Source organism: Triturus cristatus, chromosome 8 (assembly GCF_964204655.1).
Source record: "Triturus cristatus chromosome 8, aTriCri1.1, whole genome shotgun sequence".
In the NCBI taxonomy this organism is placed as follows: Eukaryota; Metazoa; Chordata; class Amphibia; order Caudata; family Salamandridae; genus Triturus; species Triturus cristatus.
Window position 1 is genome coordinate 1,664,646,756 of NC_140591.1, and position 22,157 is coordinate 1,664,668,912.

Genomic DNA, 22,157 nt, shown 5'->3' on the forward strand with positions numbered 1-22,157 from the left:
TTTTGGGATGTATCATCCCAAAAGGCAGTCGGAAAATAGGTAATCGCAATTTTTGCGATTACCTATTTTGCGAATGCATTTTAGAAATAGCAATTTGCGATTCCTTAAATGCAATGCAGGAAGCAAACAAAAATGCAACCTGGCTTTAAGGCATCGCAAATTACCACCAACTTCATGTTGGCGGTAATTTGCTAATTCCAAGAAAAATTCACTTTTCTAGCTGCCATGTGGCATACATACATGCCCTCGGGGCATGTATGTGCGCCACATCTGCACACATGCATATTTCAGGGGGGCAACAGGATGTCCTTTTGGCACCCTTGAAATTGCATGCACAATTTGCGAGTACCTCTTGGGTTCATGTGTCCCTCAGTCCTTTGAAATTATATAAGTCCTCAGCAGCCCAGTAAATCTCTCGATGGACGTGGTTATGAAATATTGCTAACACTTGTAACCTTGAACAGGCTCAGTATGTGGTGTTCCATTTTCAAATCACTTGAAGGTGCCTTCTATAAACAGGGTCATCCTTTTTCATCCACCGACAGAATCATTTGCATGAAATGAAGTACCCTTGCCACGAAGCAGTCTTCTGTATCATTTATGAATGTTTATGATCAAATATCAATCGTTTATTGTTTCAGATAAAAAGCAATGCAATTAAGAAACTATAACACAATAAAGCATAAGCACATAAAATATAACATCTAGAACACACCCTACAGATTGTAATAAAACAGAAAGCAATGAAACAAAGAAGATGTCACCCCCTAATGGAAACAAAATTTGGCGTAGAGATCGGAATTATAAAATGAGCCCCTGGTTGCAACCAAGAATGTTTTTGAAATCAAGGGTGGGATAGCAGTCCCATCAGGCCCTAACTGCACTCAGGAACAGCCAGAAAACGCGCTTTGAAAGCCCTGCAGGCCACTGCTCTTCCATAGAGCTTCTTACCACCCTTCTGTTGATGACCTAAGGACCCACCTCACTTAAAACACCCGGCGGGTCACTGTGCATCTATAGTATGAACAAGTTATGGAGCACGTTCTAGGACACAATGATAACTGATAATAACATGTACCTTTACATACTGATTCTCAGTAAGATACCCACAACAGACAGAAGCCACTTGTAATACCTAATGAGCAGCTTGCACATCTTTCTCATTACATCTTTAATTTTCCACAAAGATGTGTAATCAACCCGAAGAGACAAAGTAAGTCATGGTTACATTTAGTTATTTCCTCTTCTTACTCAAAGAAGAAGCATTTCCTGTTACATGTTCTCTGATATTTTCTGAAGGCCTTAAAAGAATAATGTAACACTTTGGAAAGAATATACACCCCAGCAGTCCTGCACCGGAGCACTGGATGGCAAACACCTCCACGGCCACCATGTACTTGCCCCGTGTGCTCAGGTACGCCGGGATGAAGGAGATCCACACACTGACAAACACCAGCATACTGAAGGTGATCAGCTTGGCCTCGTTGAAGCTTCCAGGGAGATTCCTTGAGAGAAAGGCCACTATAAAGCTGACTGTGGCCAGGAGGCCCATGTATCCCAGCATGCAGTAGAAGAAGATGGTGTCCCCTTCATTACACTCAAAGATGATCTTCTCATTGTAAGACTTCATGTTCAGTTCTGGGTACGGAGGAGATCTAAGAAGCCAGGCAACACAGATAAGAACTTGAAGTAGACAACTTAACAAAATTATCCAGCAAAGTCTTTTAAATCCCATCCACTTCCTTGCAGCACTGTTGGGATTTGTTGCCTTGAAAGCAATGACTACTATTATAGTTTTAGTCAAAATGGCAGAGACACTGATGGTGAAGATCACCCCAAAAACAGCCTGCCGGAGCTTGCAGGTGATCTTTTTGGGACGACCAATGAACATAAATGAGCAGAGGAAGCAGAGCATCAGGGCGACGAGGATCAGGTAACTTAACCCACGGTTGTTGGCCTTGGCAATAGGCGTGGCTCTGTACTTGATGAAGACAAGAAGGATCACAGCTGTAAGAACCGTCAAGGTGGAGGCTGAGGCTGAGAGCAGGAGACCCAGGGGCTCTTCATAGGAGAGGAACTCAACCACTTTTTGGATGCATTCATCATGTCTTTCGTTAGGCCACTGACCTTCAGGACATTTCATGCACTTCACTTCATCTGTAGATATCACAATATCACTTGTGGTTAAGTCATTTTTCATAGCCGTATACTGGTGTTCATTCGTGAAAGGTGGATTCAAATATCATTGCCTACTCTGCTGAAGTAATGACATCACATGGCTATTCCTTCAAAGCTGCGTAAGGCATTGCACTGTGGAGGGGACAGTATTATCATCATACTGCAATGCTGTGCTCGCACTATTCTCATGATACTTTGCTTCTTTTACCCTTCGACTGCTTCAGCACAGTATTTCCTAATGCTATTCTGCTTTAGAATCCATATGATGCTGATACAGCTCTGTTTATGGCACAGTTTAGTTGTGGAGGCATGGCGGTATAGGGCACAGTATTAGACTGCTACTGTGCGAATGTAGGCACAAACCCACTATTCAGAGCACAGTTGCAATATTGTGTTTCTTTACTGCTTTAAACACAGTATCATCCTGAGACCAGGATGTCTGGACACAGTGTCATGGCCATGAATCTGCTCTGCTACAGTCATTGCACTATCAAGATAGTTCTCTAGACACAATATCATATGGGTAATTATATGTGTATATACAGCATTATCCAGATATTATTATAGAATACTCTGCTTTAGAAACAGTGGTATCCCAATACTTTTATGCTTTAAGCACAGTATTATCTTGCTACTGTTCTGCTGTAAATGGCATTATCCTCGCACTGCCCTGCTTTGGGCACAATGTTATCCTGATACTTTTTTGTTGTAAGTATAGTAAGTATAGTATATTTCTGGCGCTGCTCTGCCTTAGCTACAGTGTTATCCTCCTACTTTTCTGTTGTTAAACATCATGTTGTCCTGATGCTGTGCTGCTTTAGACACAATACCATCCTAATACTTTTCTGCGCTAAGCACAATATTATCCTAATGCTGTTATCTTTAGACACAATACTACCATAATACTTTTCTTTTCTAAGCACAGTATTATCCCAACATTACTCTGACATAGACAGTGTTATTCTAATGCTCTTTTTACAATCACAGCATTAGCCTGAAGCTGTTCTACTTTAGGCACAATACTATCCTAGTATTTTTCTGTAGTAAGCATAGTATCCCAGGCACTGCTCTGCTTTAGACATAATGTGATCCTAACACTTCTCTGTATAAGCACAGTATTATCTTGCTACTTGAGAAATTGCTACTGTTCTTCTTTAAACACAGTTATCCTGATAGAGCTCTGCCTTAAGCTCAGTCGCACTGTTCTGATAGCATGATGTTTTAAACACGTGGGTTATCGTAATACCAGGTTGCTCTGGACATAGTTTCATTATCCTAATTCTGCTCTGCTTTAGGAACAGCATTATCCAGAGGCTGTTTTAGACACAATATCATTTGGTTACTGTTACATGTTATACACAGCATAATCCCGATACTACTGCTTCTTTTACAAGAACAGTATTATCCTGACACTAGTCTGTCTCAGACACGCTACTGCGCTAATACTTATCTGTTTTAAGAACAGTATTATTCTGAGACTGCTCTGTTTTAGACACAGTGTTATCCTAATATGTTTCTTTTACAATCACAGTATTATCCTGACACTACTCTGCTTTGGACACACTACTAACCTAATACTTATCTGTTTTAAGCACAGTATTATTCTGACACTCATATGCTTGAGACATAGTGCTATCTTAATACTTTTCTGTTACAAGCACAGTATTACTCTGACACTGCTTTGCTTTAGACACAATGCTATCCTAATACTTTTCTGTTTTAAGCACAGTATTATTTTAATGCTTTTCTTCTTTGAACACAATACTCTCCTAATACTTTTCTGTTTTAAGCACAGTATTATTTTAATGCTGTTCTTCTTTAGACACAATACTCTCCTAATGCTTTTCTGTTTACAGCACAGTATTATCCTAATGCTGTTCTCCTTTAGACACAATACTTTCCTAATACTTTTCTATTTTAAACACAGTATTATCCTAATGCTCTTCTACTTTATACGCAAAACTATTGTAATATTTTCTGTTGCAAGTTTATTATCTGCTCTTCTTTAGAAATGGTATTCTCCTGATACCGCTCAGCTTCAAACACAGATATCCAATACAGCTCTGTTTTAAGAATAGTTACACTATCCCTATAGCGTGATGTTTTTTAAACACAGTTCAATAATTCTGATACTGGTCTGATCTGGACACAGTTGCATCATCCTGATACTGCTCTGTTTGGTGCACAGCATTTTCTTGGGGATGCTTTAGACACAATATCATATGGTTATCGCTTGCTTTAGACACAGGATTATCCCGATATTACTGCTCTGTTGTAAAAACAATATTATCCTCTAGCGCTCCACTTTAGGTACAGTGCTAGCATAATACTGTTCTGCTGCAGGCAAAATGTTATATTGCTGTGCTTTAAATGCAGTATTATCCTGAGGCTGCTCTCCTGTAAACAGCATTATCCTGATACCGTACTGATTTTGACACAGTATTTCAGTTGATACTGTGCATCTTTAAGAATAATATGTTCCCAATACAGCTCTACATTAATCTTACTTACCCCATGCTGTTTTAAACACAGTTGCATTATCTGGCAGAGCAGGGCCAAAAAACATGGTTTCTGGTTGGCAAACTGCTCTGCCTTTGGTGCTTCCACCACAGACCCCTGACAAGCAGACAGGGATCTCTCAATGTTGCTTCTGTTAAACGAGCAGGCTGGTGAGTCACCCACCTGTTTTTTGAATGAGGCCCTAAGAATGTCTCTTAAATGCCAGAAGGTGTAGAACCAAACTAGGGAATACCAGCCTAGAGTGTGGCCTTCCATTAGTCTCATGGACATTTGACTAGAGAAATCAAAATTAAGCAAGATGGGAAAACTGCTGAAAAAAGTCTTGATGTTTTTTCTCACATAGGACAAAGAGACAGGGATTGAACAGTGATGGGTTAGACTGGAATAAGAACCCGGGAGCCTGAGATATGAGGAAAGGTGAAAAAAAAAAACCATGAGGTGGGTTAACTTTGAAGAAACGTTGGGAAAACATAGATAGTGTGAAGTGATGCTTAAGGACAAGAGAGAAATAGTTTCCATAGAAGAGAAGATTCAATTGGGTAGAAGAAAATGTACATAGGAAGATGTTGAGAAAGAGTGGCCACCGTAGGTACGAGAGTGGATGAGGATCCATAGGGGATATGAAACAAAGAGGGTGAGGGTGAGAAGGTGCAGCTAGAGGTCTCTACTGGAGTTATAAAGGTAGAAGTATGGGACAAATCAAATAATAATAGTAAGAGTAAAACACACGTTTGACAATATTGAAACATTATGATTTAAAGTCAAACCCACCTGTTTCATTGCTGATCTCTCCTTGTGAGCAGAGGACACAATCAAAACAGCACAAAGGCTGTCCCTCTCTGGGGGCCTTTCTGTGGCCAGGAGGACAACTCTCACTGCAGACAGAGCGCGGGACCTACAAGAGGGACAATGTCATCATAAGGATATGGCAGCAGGATGGGGAAGGCCTACTTTAGGGGCTCCTGTCAGAACACCTTTGAATGTTACTAACTGTTTTCTGCTAATTCAAGCCCCGTGATGTCAGACAATATTGAAGAATGTGTTATAGATAAAGATGAAGACATAGACAGATGTGATCTAGAGAGAAATGTATCTTTCTCATGGTTCCCAGGAAGATTTACCCATGCGCTAAAACATCTCTGGGGACAGAAGGATAGACAAGCTTGAAGAGCGGCTACACACACCTAATATTGAGCAACAAGGAACTCTAAAAGTTTGTGCTCAATTTTATTACAAACTATTTCATATTTGATGTATAAGATTGCATTGTGGCTATGAAACTATGCCTGTCATATGAGAATCCTATGTAGTCAGAACAAGAGTCAATTTCAATAATCAGGCATGCAAAACAAAGGACACAAATTAAAATCTCTATAGAAAATGTACCACAGAGGAAACTGATTCCAATTGCTGAAAATTTTACACTTTTTAAAACTTTTAATCAACCATTGTGAAGCAGACTCTAGGAGCGGTGCCTTCTTTTCTTCAGTTTGAGTTGGAACATTAAGCATAGTTTATGGTGTTGGAGAAGGGGGCAGAAAGAGGTAGCCAGAGACAACAGCTTATTGTTCAAGCCAATTTAATTTTGTCAGTCTGATAACAGATTGATTGTGGCCCCATAGCCTACAGCGTATCTGTTCTGCCTTGATATGAATGAATATGTTAGGAAAGTTACAGCCACCAATCTGATTAGGTGCTCAAAGATACCCCTGTCACTAATACTCAGTTGTGCCCTGAAATGAAGACTGTGTTGATTGTCGTGGCTTTGCTATGACTTTGTAAATTATCAATCAGATTCTGATTGTGTAAGGTAGAATTTTTTGTGGTGCTTTTTTTTTTACTTCTCCAACTCTATTGGAAAGAGATTGTAGCTCATTCTCCTAGTCGAGCTGGTGAATTCCACATTTGAACTGTTTTTGTGAAGACAGTGTTGCTGACTGATTAGATGGCCATTTGTTCTTTGGTTTACATACAGGTGGCACACATTTATGGGGTTGTAAGCAGTATTGTGTATTAGGAGCCCTCATATATACTTTAGGGATATTTGATATAGTGTCAAAAACAGATCACAATCTCCAAGTTAGAATAAAATGAGAAAAGGAGAGTTAGAAGGTGGGGAGGCGAGGCAGCAAATGACTGGTGGGGGGGGGGGTAAATTGAGAGGTTAGGTATTGAGAAAAGGGGGAGGTAGAGGTGCTTATGTAAACAATGTTGTGAGAGTTCGAGAGAGAAGTGAGGTATAAAGAGAAATTGAGCATGGCAGGCAAGGTAAAGAGAAGAGGTTGAGAGAGATGTGAAGAAGTTGAGAAAGAGATACAGGGCGGTCAGATGGAGCTTGAAGTGAGGTGGAGAGAGAGGGATGAGATGGAGTCAGCTGAGGTAGTGAAAGCGGATATAGTCTTAGAGGTGTAGAGGTAAACACAGAGAGTGTTAGAAATTGATGTGTTTGTGAGTGTCATGAAGGAAACGTGCATTGAAAGGGAGGTGAGACACATGTGTGGGGTTGAGACAATAGAAATAGAGGAAAATAGGTACTAAGGTGTGGATATTGGTGAAAGAAAGGAACAGACATGGGGTGAAATCCAGAGTGAGGCATGCAACAGTAAGATAAATGAGGTAGAAAAATGAGACAGAGATAGGGGAGATACAGAAGTGAGGGAGAAGGAAAGTGAAGAATTTAGTGGTTGGTGGGTAACGAAAGGATAAGATACAACAACACAGAGTTACAGAATGTGTAGAGCAGTGATAAAGAAAGAAGGAAGTAGCAGGGAAGAAAAAATAGCATTAAGTAGATAGAGTCAGATAGACATCGATGTGTACCGGGAGGTAAAGAGAGGAAGCAAAGCAGGAGAGTGTGAGGATGGAGTGGTAGATAGGTAAGTTGTGGAAAGAAGGAGCTAGGTGGAGAGGATTAATGCAGGAATAGTCAAATTTAGTCAGAGGTAGAGGTAGATAGAGAGAAAAAAGGAGGTTAAAAAGAAAGAAAGAGGTAGATACATTTTGTGGTTTCTTTTTTCCAATTTTATTTAAATTATTTTAATGAAACAAAGGCCATATATAGCCAGGGGTAGAGGTGGGGCGCAGCGGCCAGAGCAGCTGACTCTGGAGTGCAGGGCTCACAGTTTGATCCCCGGCACTGGCAGCAGATCAGCATTATGTGACGCTGGGCAATAGTTCACTTAGGGGCATATTTACAACACAATGGCAAAGCGTGGCATTAAGCAAAAATGGCTAATGCCATGCTTTGATGGATTGGTATGCCAACCACACTCCTTTGCCACTTTATAAGATGAATCTTTTGAGCTGATTAAATTGTAAACAGAATGTGCTGTGAGATCTTGCGGTCCAGCCTAAGACCTGTGTGAGAATAATGTAATGTGTGTGCAGAAACCAGTCTGTACTCTCTCTCAACGCACAGTGTGTAGTCCCTAAGGTTTCAATCCCTAGTAGATAACAGTAAACATATAAACCAAAATCTTTGTCTCGTTATATCATAACTGAACGACATTTATTATCTACATTCTTTCAATCATCTTTTGTCTTTATAGATTACAATGTGCGACTTTAAACATAGCATATTACATCATATGCAAAATAACTTTGTTCATAATGCATGTATTTCATAAAAGAACGGCCCAATGCATTTCGGGAGAGGTCCCTTCTTCAGGGGTTTCTAGAGTTCTTTAAACCTCCTGCTGGAACAGTAAATGCAGCAATTTGTAAACACATGTTTATAAAGAGTGTCATGTTATCAACATACAAAATATCATCCTAATGATATTTGTGCTTGCTCACACTGTCATCCGTGCGTTATATTGGTGCTCATGCCATTGGAAAGTGTGACATTGAAAGTGTGAATCGTGTCAAACGGGTGAGTTATCCGAAGAGAAACCAGAAGCAAAGATTTTTGTGCTTTTCAATATGGAGTTTCACGGAAAAGTAGATATTACCCTAAGGAGTGTGAAAGAATACCCCGAACGATGTCTAAACACTATAAAAATAATGCAGTAGTTTTGAACTTGTAAGTAGGTCATCGGGATATCGTTTTGACACAAAACGCTTTTTGCCATTTCACTTTTCGTTTGACATTACTATTATTTTTCCAAATTTCTCAGCGTCACACTCGTTTACTTGCCAAATAAGCTTCAGTAATTTACACAGAGCAGGTAATTAGAGTAGTTGCTTCTGTTTCTATTATTATTTTTTAACCGCTGCTTAGCAACTCCGTAATTCATGCGCTTTTCACAGAACACCATTTACCGCGCAGATTAAAAACGTCATGCACTGTTCTTATAGTGTTTAGACATCGTTCGGGGTATTCTTTCACACTCCTCAGGGTAATATCTACTTTTCCGTGAAACTCCATATTGAAAAGCACAAAAATCTTTGCTTCTGGTTTCTCTTCGAATAACTCACCCGTTTGACACGATTCACACTGTCAATGTCACACTTTCCAATGGCATGAGCACCAATATCACGCACGGATGACAGTGTGAGCAAGCACAAATATCATTAGGTTGATATTTTGTATGTTGATAACATGACACTCTTTATACACATGTGGTTACAAATTGCTGCATTTACTGTTCCAGCAGGAGGTTTAAAGAACTCTAGAAACCCCTGAAGAAGGGACCTTTCCCGAAATGCATTGGGCCGTTCTTTTATGAAATACATGCATTATGAACAAAGGTATTTTGCATATGATGCAATATGCTATGTTTAAAGTCGCACATTGTAATCTATAAAGACAAAAGATGATTGAAAGAATGTAGATAATAAATGTCATTCAGTTATGCTATAACGAGACAAAGATTTTGGTTTATATGTTTACTGTTATGTACTAGGGATTGAAACCTTAGGGACTACACACTGTGCGTTGAGAGAGAGTACAGACTGGTTTCTGCACACACCTTACATTAATGCCATGCTTTGCCATTCTGAAAACGTGGGATGTGCTGTACCCCTGCATTTCTCCTAAAAGTGGCGCAACAGCTAGCTGCCTAGCGCCAACGCAGCCACCCTTGCAACATTAGTGCAAGGGCGTCTGAGTTGGGGGGAATGATTGTTTATGTTCAGGAAAGTATCCCTTCCTGCACATAAACAATCCAGAAGGCAGATTGTAACTCCTATTTGTGCTGCATTGTGCTGCACACTTGGAAGTTACAAAGCGCCATTTGTTCAATGATTGTTTCATGCACATACACAAACATTCATGACAATTTGCTGTTTGTATATGTGCTGCACAATGCAGCACACATAGAAACAGCAAAAACGAGTAGAAAATCATAATTTCTCCTCTTTTCGCCATGTTACGACCAGGTTTTTCCTGATCTTAGTTTTGGTGCTTCATCACATTGTCCTCCCTTTCATGCTAAGTGTAGTGTGAAAGGGGGCCTTATTTACAAGCTGGCGTTAAGCCACGTTCAGTAGTTTAAAACTGCCTTGTAAAGAAGGTGCAGGGATTATCGCCACAGGAAGGTCGCAAAAAGTGATGTTCCCATGGCGATAGGGGCTTGTAGATATGCACCCTAATCTCCCCTATGGCCCCAGCACCTTGAAACCCTTAAGGGGTGATATGTTTGCAGTTTGCAAGTAGGAATTATAACAGCAGCTGAGTGCAGTACATAGTCCATGATCATCAATACCGCTTGCATTAGTATAATATTGAGCCATGATATTCAGTGGTGCTCACAATGAGTCCATAGCAAGTACTGTCGCTGGACCCCTAGGGGGAGTCCAATAACATATATCGTTTGCTGAGTAGGTCAGTCAAAGGAGAAAGTAAAGGAGTGTATCGCCAGGACACATTTGATTTTACTTTATTTTGATTTCATTACTCTCGCCAGGTCAATTGAATGCTGGACTAACTCTATAACTACCCTTCGTAGGGAAGTAAAAAGGAGCAGATGGACAATGAACTACTTTGCCCTTTGTAATATATTAAAATTCTTGTTGTTGTGTATTTGTAGTTTGATTTTTGTGACTGTCCTATGTCCTATGAATTATTCGAATTTTCCTTCTTAAAACACCCTCTGGAATTCCTTCTCCATTCCCTTTACACTAGAGCACCCTTCCCCTTCGCACGTTCCCCTGGAGCAACCTCTTTTCTGTTTCCTTTCTCCATTGCAGTAAGATATCTACTGTTGGTTTAATTATGATTGAATAAAACTTTTGTTAAATTTGACAAATTTTGGTTGTTGCACATCATTATACTGATTGTTTTGATTACTATGAGCTGACTTTGCGCATGCTCTATAATTGTTTAAAAGATTATTGTAGGTTTGATTTATATCGTTCCAAGTGAGGTTTAGGACCATTGTTTAGCATTAAAGACCAGTCACATAGATCATCAGCAAACCTCTCATTTGTGCAGACCTTTCGGATCCGGATTTCAACCGTTTTTGTCCAGCAGGTTGCAATGCTGTATTTTGCCAGTACCAAACCCATTGAGGGGAATTTGCACCGCAACCTAGATGCCCGGGCGTGGGAATGAGATTCAGTAGGCAGTGGCGTATACTTCGTTCACGCCAAAGTCGCACTATGCATCTTAGTTTATTGACCACCACTTGCCAATAATCTAGCACAACTCCCTGTCATGTGCAGGTAATCTGCCTCTCCCTCCCCGCACCAAAAGTACTCTAATGATCTAGATGGGAGTACCCCATGAGTCAAGAAGGGGCCAGGTATAGATGATGTACAGTATTAAAATGCGCTCGCTCAAACATGGCATTGCTAGATATTGCTTGAATCTGTTTGTATGTTGATTCCCATTCTGTGTCTGTCAGTGGTAGATCCAGAGATCTCAAGAAGGGAGGATGCTTGAGTATGTTCCATGCTGTAGCAACATGTTTGATAATGAACAGAGGTAGGTACTATTCTACCTCTCGTTAGCGTGATTTGTAGCAGTTCCTCTTCCCAGCAACCCCATAGAAGTCGGTTTTCCCAGTTATCATCTGTATCACACCACCGTGTAGCTTGTTGCAGCTGTGCTGCCAGGTAGTACAATTCAAGGTCTGGCATCCCAACACCTCCACTCCCAGGGTTAAGTTTGAGACACTCTATTTTTATTTGGGGTTTTACCTGTCCATATCAACGTAGTCAGGAGCATGTACAGTACCTTAAATGTAGTCTGCGAAAGTGCACATAGCGCAGTCTGCAAGTTATTAAGCCACTAGCAGACAAACCATCTACGTGACCACTATGTGGAGAGCTGAGGAAAGCAGGATTGTTATCAGGAAAGCATGGGTTTATGTAAGCCCTGCAGCTCCCTACCCATATTAAGATCGTAGTGTTATGGTGATGTGTACCGATCTGCACTCCAAGATATCGAAAGTGGTCTAACGTTCATTGTTGGTCTATATTTAGCAACCTATTTGGTTCAGCCCTAGCCAGCATACCCAGTGTGAACATCACCTTATTGTCCCTGTTCACCCGCAAACCAGCATCAGTCCCAAGTTTTTTCAGCTTGGTAAGCAGGACTGGCAAGGAGCAATGTGGGTACTTGGCATAAATTCAAGTGTCATCAGCATATAATGATACTATACGGAGCGTGTCCCCAACCTGTATTCCCTAAGTGCCTAGGGCCCTATGCAATCTTATTGCCACTTGCTCCATTGTTATATTCAAATAATAGGGGTGACAAGGGGCACCCATGATGAGTACCCCTTTCATTACACCAGATGGTAGATACTATATTCCCCAACTGCACCTGAGCAGTGGGCGCTGTATATAAAAGACAAACCCAGCCACGAATTTAGCTCCAAAGCCCATCTGCAGCAACACCTCAAACATATAACCCCAGCTAATTCTGTCAAAAGCTTCCTCCATATCTAGTGCTACCAGTTTTCCTGCTACTTCCCTGTTTTGCATCTCACGTAATATATGAGTGAATCTTCTAATGTTCAGTAGTGTTCTCAGTATAAAACCATACTAGTCTGCATGTATTGACATACCCAATAGTTGCAGGAACCTGTTAGCCAGTACAGTGGCTAGAAGCTTGGTGTCAGTGATAATCATGGAGAGAGGCCGTAAGGTAATTTCTGGATGAGATCTACCCCCAACTTTTGTAGCATAACTATAACAACCTCTCTCGTGGACTCATGAAGGGAGCCCAGGCGTTTAGCCTCTACATAGACCTCTACTAACGTATCCACAAGCAAAGTCCCATAATCCCATAAATCCTGTATGTCTGGTATGGTTCAGCTGAAAAGCCGTTTAACTCTGGAGATTTATTCAAACCATCTCTTGGAGATATCTACGTCCAGTAGTTCTAGATGATCATTATCCAACCTCGGAAGTTGCACTGTGGCTAGGAAGTCCTCCACAGCCGGGCCACTCTGCACCGGAAGTCGCCTATGTACTTGCCACAGATGTCTTTGAAGCTCATGAAGTTTACTGTTGTTAGTGGGATGATGTTTCTAACCATAAAACAGATGTCTCTCAGTCTTGCGACTACCACATAGTAGCAAGAACAATGGATAAGAATACCCAACCTTGACTATTGGAAATTGAGAGACGGCTCTATAGCAATGCAACAGAGGCATACTGTGGACCAATCTGGGGGTATGAACATATGATTGTAAATCAGAGGCATGTGCACTGTGACCAGGTGGTGCTCAGCTGCTGGTCTCTTTAGCTCTTCCTAAATGCCTTACCAGGAAAAGAGGATGCTTCCATTGCATGAAAAGGGCATCAAACAACATTGTCAGATACAGAGTCCAGACTGGAAGGAAATCCCTCTACCCTCTTTTTTTAAAGCTGCGGCTTTTAGGGAACGCTGTGCCAAGCATCATCCCAAATAGATTCTGTGATTTACTTAGAGATCCAAAGCCAAGTGTCTTGAAGGGATAAACCTTTTGGGGATGCAATCATTAATCCACAACAAAACATGTTACATCCCAAGGAAATAGTCCACCACTATAGCTTTCTGGGATGTGACATTTCTGGGGGTTAATATTTCGGGAACAGTCAGTGCTGGGAAAGCCTAGGTGGTTACTTTCTTATTAACTAAGATGTTCTCTAAGAGCAATGAAGTTATATTGATTTCTAAGGATCTGGACATTGATCTTAATGGTTTGTGATTTCTGTTGTGAAGGTTGTGTTTGATTCAATCCACTTACCTCCTTACTGGCTGCCCCACCACCACTAGAGAGTTAAGGTAAGAGGGGGCATATCAGCTTACAACTGGTAGAGCACATAACCTGCTCCCAGACTTTAGAAGGTGCCTGCAATCTCAACATTCATACTATTTATTATGCCCCATGGGTTACGCCCCCAGGGTTAGAATTCAGAGAGAACCTACATCCTCTAGCTCCTAGCCATATTGCATTGTGTACTGAGATCAGATATACTTTAGTTTAGAGGAAAGGAAGAGGCAGGGAAGGAAAGCAGGGGACACTGGACATCACATGTGCATGCAGGACAATCCAGATGTTGTACCCCTCTGTCAAAGAACCAGAGAAGGGACCGTGCCATTGGTTACTTCGCTGAGGTCTAACCAATTGCATTTAAATAACAAATGCACAGTGGGATTCTGTCCTGCAATACTATTCCAAATGGATCTTCAATGCATCGTAGAGGTTTTAATTATCTTTTTTACATTGATTGTTTCTTTTTTGTATTGGTTTTTATTAATCACACAAATAAAGTGTCATTGTCATTGTCATTGTCATTGGCATCGTAGAGGTCCTTATCAAAGAAATCCAATTTTGTATATTTTACGATGTGTTTAATCTCAGACTTTAACAAAAGGTGTAAGTTCATTGGCAACCATACACATGGCATGCTCTTGAAGGCACTCTTTGGTACATAGGGGCTTTTTTATGAGAGGCTTGCACTGCTAGAGCATCACTTTTTTGACACTCCAGTGGAACAAGCCTCTGAATCACACATAGAAAGAGGAAACCAGCTCTTCGGATTGTTTCTATGCAGGAAGGTGCTGCTTCTGGCCAAAAAACAATCCTGTCTGCAATGAATGCGCCATGGTGCAAGGGTGCCTACATTGGTGCTAGGGTGCCTGCATTGGTGCTAGGGTGCCTGCATTGGTGCACGGGTGCCTGCATTGTTGCTAGGGTGCCTGCATTGGTGCTAGGCAGAAAATTGTGCTCCAGCACAGGGGATAAGGACAGGAATGCACAGTATTTCATTAATACAGTGCATTCCTGTCCTTTCACATTGGCGTAGGGCAGCGTAGCAAGAAGACATGCAGTGTTGCAATACGCCAATTCCCCATATAAAAGGCCCTGTGATTTGTAATTAGAAATGCGCTGTTTATAAATGACTAGGCAGTCCTCTGAAAGACACATATGATACAACAGATGAATCAGTTTTAGAGCACATGCTCCATTCAGTGGTCTTCTGATATCTTTAAAACGTCTTGAAAGAAATTCGAACTGGGCCCATATTTTCTCAGACCATGGGACCAATTCACAAATCATTGTCTGTGATTGAGCGTGAATCACCCCTACACTTTGAGGAGTGAGTCACACTATTCAATAGTTTAGTGACTATGATAACTTCTATTGTGTCATGCTATACATTGGTATGCTGTCTGGATATCGAATCTAAAATATCGAGGTATACCAATATCAAGGACAAAACATTGAATCCCAAATCTCAAAAGGTAAGTAAGTATAGATTTTCTATACTTAACTCCACATTGGTGCACCTCGTTGATCTATATATTTGAAAGGAGCATATATTTGGATTCATGAATGCTAAGTCTATTCTTCCTCTAGGTGCACTTTCGATATTTTCATCTCCGATATTTTGTCCGCGATATTCTTGTATCTCAATATTCTTAGCCTCCATATTCGGTAGCACAATCTATACAGTAAGCAGATTTGCAGACCAACTTCTCCATCTGGAAAATGAACATGATAAATGTATCAATTGTACATATAGGGAGAACAAAAGTGAGAGAATATCCTATTAGTTGGATACTTGCTGTCCTTTCTGGATCCCCAAATTCACAGCTCAAGCCTTACTTCAGAGGTGCCCTCACTCCACAGGATACCGCCGGTGGTGATGCTGATCTCTTTGTCTCTGGGATCTCTGGGGTCTATGTTTCCCACTTTGAATAACTGGAATTCTTCATCCGCAGATATCCGAAAATTTATGATGTCGAAAGAGGGGGGTGGATCTCCATTTTCATCGAAAAATATTTGGTGTCCACTGCGAGTCTTAAAATGTTGATTTTTCAAATAGTGAAGAATCTATGGCATGTGAGAAAATAAAGGTTTATGTATGAAGATGATTTGTATTATCTCCTTTCCTATGATCATCCCTTCAGCCCCCCTCCCTTGTCTCCAGTGTGTCATAGTACAACTTAAATTTTTTCACCTTTATCTACGCATGTTTTGTCTCCTCTTTTCAGATGTTTCCATTAGATCTGTCTATTTTGACCTGAATGTTCCTTTGTCTTGCCACTTGCTATGGTCACTGCTCAAAGTAAAATGGATTAAAAAAAAGATTGTAACACCAAATGCTGCTTATGTTATTCAGGAACATCGCTGGACTTTAAAAAAACAACATATTTGTTCTCAAGACTGATATTTAATAGATTTGGCCCACAGGCAAGCTAGAAAAGGGGTTTAAAATAAAAATGTTCCCCTGTAATGGCTTCATTATTAAAGACACACAGAGTGGTACCTACACTATCTTTGAAACAACTTAAATACCTTTGCCTTAAGGTGCTAAACCCATGCAGATGAAACACTCCTTTGTGATAACATAGGGCAGCAATCTAGCAACAATTCACCATACATTAGAATACCCAAGCCAAGATAGGATCAAGGGAGCTGTGCCAAAATGTTTATGTCTACCCTACTGAATGCCCATCCACTCTTACAGGTTTGATGAAATAAACTGTACTTTATGCTTTGTATTCTACATAAAAGGCCCTCCAGCATCACTAAACCAAAAATGCCCTCAGTCATTAATTCTCACTCTTCAATGTGTGATGGACGAAATTAGGTTATGAATTGTGCAGAGTGTGTAACCTACACAAGTACAAGGTCAACAATTTTCCCTTACTTTGAACCAAGCACCCCATTGCAGTGTTTGACTCACACAGGGTAGCGAAGCAGAGCAGTCAAAGGAATACTCAAGGGGATGGTGTAGCTACTAATCACCAATCACCGGCAAGCAATAATAACCCTCAATAAATGATTGTCAATGTTTTTTCTTTAGAAAAATACAATTATTACTAACTAAATACTATGCATTAATTAACAAATATATACATAAGGCAGATAAAAAATACATTAGATGACATTCTGTAATTATTTTTACCCCTACTCGTTCACGACCCTCCAAATCACAATTCCCTCCCCACCTACATTTGATAGACATCACAATATAAGGATGTATCACTATAAATAAAACACACCTATTGACTTTATCTAGGGTCCTCACAGCATATAAGGTGAGCCTATTGGCTTTGTTAAAGGGCCATCATTTTAAAAGACAAATAATCTACTTGTTACAACCTCCATCATTACGTGTGAAAATGGTATAATCAATAATCATATGTAAATGGAGGAATTACTATAAAGAAAACATTTCAACATTTCTCACCAAATCACTGGCAGCATAATTGGTTAATAAAGCATTGGAAATAAACAAAACATGAGTCTGTGTCTTTTTATTCACATTAGGACAATATAAAATGCAGCCATAGAACCATCCCCTAGAGGGCGCAGCACTTTCAGCTAAAAAGCAAATGCTCCAGCTTAAGGTGTGCTTGAAAAAAAAGTGAAAATCCTGGGGCGATCATAAATCCTCCGACACTGAAGACTTAGGGTCAGTTTTAACCATTAGTTGGGGGGGGGGGAGGCTGATGTGCCTCCTGCAGCCTCCCTACAACATTGTTGGTGGTGCCCCTACCCATTGTGGGGGCTACCACAGAAAAGAAGAGGAGGCAAATTTAAAACGCCCAGCAGAGCATAAAGGGGTGATTCCTCGTGCAAGCATGAATAATAATTAGGCGGCTCCAGCTGCTTTTTCCCCCAGCCATACAGCCTTGCACCATGCACTTTCCTTTTTCTATTTATTTTGTAAAGGGTGGTACCCAGTCCCACCTGGACACCCCCAACCTCATACTCGTTGGGACCCCACGGGGAACCCACTCCAGCATGGCGTGGCCATCTCCCTGAGTAAGTGGCTTGGTCCTCGCTAGCATGGGAGCTGGCCTTCTCAATATCCTTGCCTGCTCAGTGCAGTGCTCCTACTTTTGTCATCCTTCTTTAGGGACCAGAGATGGGGTCCTATTCCCTTTTTCTGTCTTGGGGTTCTACGGCACTCCCTCTCTGCTCTCCTTGGTGGGGAGCCCAGAGATGGGGCCCTGGCACCCTTTTCTTGTATAGGCCGCCTGGGAGATTGGGCTCCCTAGGGGCAACTGAAGATGTGGGGAGGCCCCCTCCCAAGGACAATTGAAGAACTTACTCGCGCAGACCCCCGGGTCCTGGCCCACCCCAAGGGTGGCCCTCTGAACCTTCTAGACTGGTGGCTGACGTCCTTGGTGTCTTGAAACGGTCAAAAGTTACAGAGCTTTAAATGAGGATATCACAGGCCCCGATGGGCTAATTTTAATATTTTGGGATCATGGTTTTCTCCTGGTAGGGAGCTCAAATCACCAGGACCAGTTTCAGCAGCTTTCCTCGCCTCCAAGGTGGTGCATTCTGCAAGGAGCTGGTTTTACTGGCTCCCTACACCAGCCCATCTCCTTTCCTTTATCTTTCGAGCTCCTCTCTTCCTGCTGCGGCACAGAAGTCCAAATCTTTCCCCTAACTGGTCGAAAAGGAATGTAAGGGAGCAGGCCTCTCTGGACCTTGAAGAGACCCCCTGCCCTGTGGTTATTTGTGGTCCTTTAAAGCATCAGGGGGCTTGTCCTTCCAATTGTCCATGGCTGCTGCTGCCATCGCAGTCCCAGTGTTGTGAGTCCAACAGAAAAGAGCACTCTCCCTTGTGCAATAGTTTAAATGGGGGTGGATGATTCTAAAAGCCAGACACCCTGGCAAATCTTAGGGAGCCAGATTACCCCTCTATCCCTGTTCCAACCCTCCTGCACATGCACAGCATGGTGGGCCAGTTCAAGATGGCGCCATGCAGTAGTCACTGGGTATATCTCCTCTGGGGTGCCTCAGCTCCACCCCTCACTGACGTCACTGTCAGGGTCTTTCCTATCAAACTTCAAAGAGGAGACCACTTCACGGTTGGCTCCAGTTGTCTGGGCTTCCTCCTTTATTCAACGGTCGTGGGCTATCCACAGCCCTGGTACAGTGTGACTGCTAATCAGCAGTTGCAGATTTTCTTTCCTGCCCTTTTATTTGGTATCTTCTACTGAACCTACTGACATTATCTATGAGTGCCACATACTATTAAAAGGCCTACCCCAGGTCAATATCTACCACTACAGATTCCCCTCTCTGTCTGGGTACTTGTTCATAGTTACTGGGCTGCACACAACAGTAATCTCACATCAGCAACCCACACATGTGTGTACAAATATGTGCGTATGTATTCACCTGCTATCAGCCAAATACCTCTTACCCTGCCCCTTGCCCTTGCTGCGTCACAGCAGCGCCTTATTTCAAAAGGCAGACACTGGCAGTAAACATGCACAGTCCAATTGCCAAGTGGTTACCATTTGTGAGACACGCATAGTGAGACTCAGCCACAGTATAAAGTCAAAAACTGAGTGATCAGAAAGCAAAACACCTGGGCATGTTAAATTGGGCATAATCCATTTTGCAACATATGAGAAAAATCTTCTGTGTTTTTATTTACCTTTACATGTTGAATGTGTTCTTGTTTTTATAAATTCAGTCATAAATTCATCTTTTTACATTCACGGTTGTGTTTAATTGAATTCAACAGTGCTTTTTGGGAATGCCCTATTACAGGAGGCTGTTTGATGTCTCAAACCTGCCACAGCAGTGTCTGAGTGTGCAGTTTTAAACTGCATTGTCGACCTGGCAAGTGCATCCACTCGCCTAACACAAACCTTAGCATTTACTACATATATGTCACTCTTAAGGTAGGCCCAAGGCAGCCCCATGGGCAGGGTGCAGTGTATTTAAAAAGATGGGCATGTACTGGTGTGTGTTACATGTCCTAATGGTGAAATGTTGCTAATTTCGTGTTTCACTATTGCAAGGATTATCTCTTCCACAGGGTAATATATGAATGGCCTAATATATATTTTAGGTGCAATTTCCCCTTAATAACAGATTGAGATTTGGAGTTTGGGGTCTCTGAACTCACAATTTTAAAATACATCTTTTGGGGACGTTGTTTTTTAAACTGTGTGTTTGCAAATGCCAATTTGAGAAAGTGGGCATTTTCTTGCTTAACCATTCTGTGCCTCCACCTGTCTGTAGAATACTCGTCTGGGTTGGCTGACAGTCGGCTCTTGTGCATTCACTCTAAACAGTCACACAAAGGGAGCTGAGATGTACCTTGCATATCCTGATGGCTAATCACCAGGCTGATAGGCCTTCCTGAGCTAAAGTGGTGATAGAAGTTGTCACTGACACCTGAATAGATAGGGCTGTGGCTGTCCTCACACTAAGCTGTCTCCACCCCCCAGTAGTGTATCTGGAGCCAGGTCAGGAAAAGACAGGTCCTTGTGCACTTCAAAGGATTTCTTATGAAGTTTGCCTACTTTGAAGGCAAAAAGGGGGATAAGTATTGGACCCCTGATATCCCAAAAGCAGAACACTTCTGGACTGAGGAAATTTTGCCAGAAAGACGAGTTGGATGCTCTAGGAAGGACTGCCACTCTGCCTGTTGCTTTGTTGGGCTGGCCTGCTGCCCGCTGCTTCTGTCATGGGAGTGAAAGGAGTGGACTTTGGTTTCTATATGCTGCTTCCAAGTTTCTACAAGGGCTTGTGCATGCTTGCCTCTTGTTAAGAAATCTCAGGGCAATCAAAGACTTCACCTGCATCTTGCTAACAGCACCTGGACTTCTCTGCTGGGAGTCCTGACAGCCAAGCTGTGCCAAATCTAGTTCCTGGGCCCTTGGAGTCGTGTGGTTGGTGCTGCAACTCAAGAACTGCAATCCCGATGCCATCAGCGAAGCTGCTACAGCAACAGAAGCTGAGGACACCATGCGGAGAGAGCACGACGCACCACTCCGACTTTCACCACAGCCCTAATGTTGCCCATGACAACATCTCATCGACTTCCTCATCAAGGCTGCTGCTTGCCCTGAGGCCGATGCCCTGCCCCAACATACACTGCAGCCCCTATGAATGTTGATGCCAGTGCTTTAAACGCAACACTGCAAAGTCGGTAACAGATGTGTGTGACCTCCTGAACTCATTGATGCCGCACCATCATAAGGACAAAAACAACAACAGATGGACAGAATGTTGAACAATATCAAATATTCACCCCAGTACAGCGATCTGGGACAAAATCCATTGTTTTTTTGCTTCCCATGCCATTCCAGTTTAAACCCAGCCATATGCAAATCAGTCTTGACCCTCTTCCCCATGGGAACAGTCCAGCCCGAACTGCCAGGCCAGGTTCTCCCTGGACTGGAAAACAAGCATTGTATTTCCTGTTTCATGGTTTCACTCCTCATCAGCCAGGCTAGCTTGAATCCAGTGACATGGAGAGCACGGGACCCATGTCTGAGCATACCCGTCGCACTTTGGGTGACAAATGCATAAAAAACAATTGATAGTCAGAATGTTGAACAATGTCAAACATTCACCCCAGTACAGAGATCTGGGCCAAAATCCATCGATTTTTTTGCTCCCCATGCCATTCCAATTTAAACCCAGCCATATGGAAATCAGTCCATGAACTGCCAGGCCAGGTTCTAACCCGAATGGAAAACAAGCATACTAGGACCGGTTTCGGGGTTTCACCCTTTATCAGTCAGGCTCGCTTGACTCCAGTGACTCCATTTGCAATTGAGGTGGCAAAGTGAGCTAAAGAACGATGATGGATTCAACTCATATCTGTGACTGGGGGTGAGCATCTCTTTGTGTTTGCTTTGTTCGCACCATCATAAGGAGACGCTGCCTCGCCGCCAACACCACCTCACCTCTCCTACATAACAGTAAAGAACTGAAGAGGACCAGCACAGCAGTGCAATGCAATGCAACAACTTTGTTTTCATCATTTGCCAAGGTACGGTAACTGGTGTCCATGTGACTCTATAGCCAGGCCCCACTTCCCTGCGGTCGGCATCAAACAGTTGGATTAGTATCTGTCCTGCCATCAAGATAACGTTGCTTGGAGCTATTTGTCTTCTAAGAGTTATATTCTTAAGTGGTGTTTTAACAGTAAAATCTTTGGTCTTGTGTCATTTAGATAAATATTGGCTATTTTCCTAAACTGGTGTAGTGTCCATTTGTAGTGTTTTCATTGTGTTACTGTGTGTTTAGGTACAAATGTTTTACACATTGACTTTGAGTTAATCCTGACTGCTCATGCCGAGCTACCCA

At 42.0% G+C, this 22,157-nt stretch overlaps 1 protein-coding gene across 1 annotated transcript; it reads right to left on the reverse strand.

Annotated features, from left to right (window-relative positions):
* Positions 1-1,234: 1,234 nt before the first annotated feature.
* On the reverse strand, positions 1,235-20,644 carry LOC146808519 (vomeronasal type-2 receptor 26-like). Its single transcript, XM_085623972.1, has 3 exons — positions 20,639-20,644; positions 5,470-5,593; positions 1,235-2,157 (listed from the first exon to the last, which is right to left on the reverse strand). Exons 1-3 carry the CDS (start codon positions 20,642-20,644, stop codon positions 1,235-1,237), a joined length of 1,053 nt encoding a protein of 350 aa, XP_085480098.1.
* Positions 20,645-22,157: the final 1,513 nt, after the last annotated feature.

Coding starts and splice junctions, on each gene's coding strand:
- LOC146808519 (XM_085623972.1), bottom strand. Junction 2,158..5,469: donor AGAGATCAGCAATGAAACAG/GTGGGTTTGACT, acceptor TGATATCTACAG/ATGAAGTGAAGTGCATGAAA.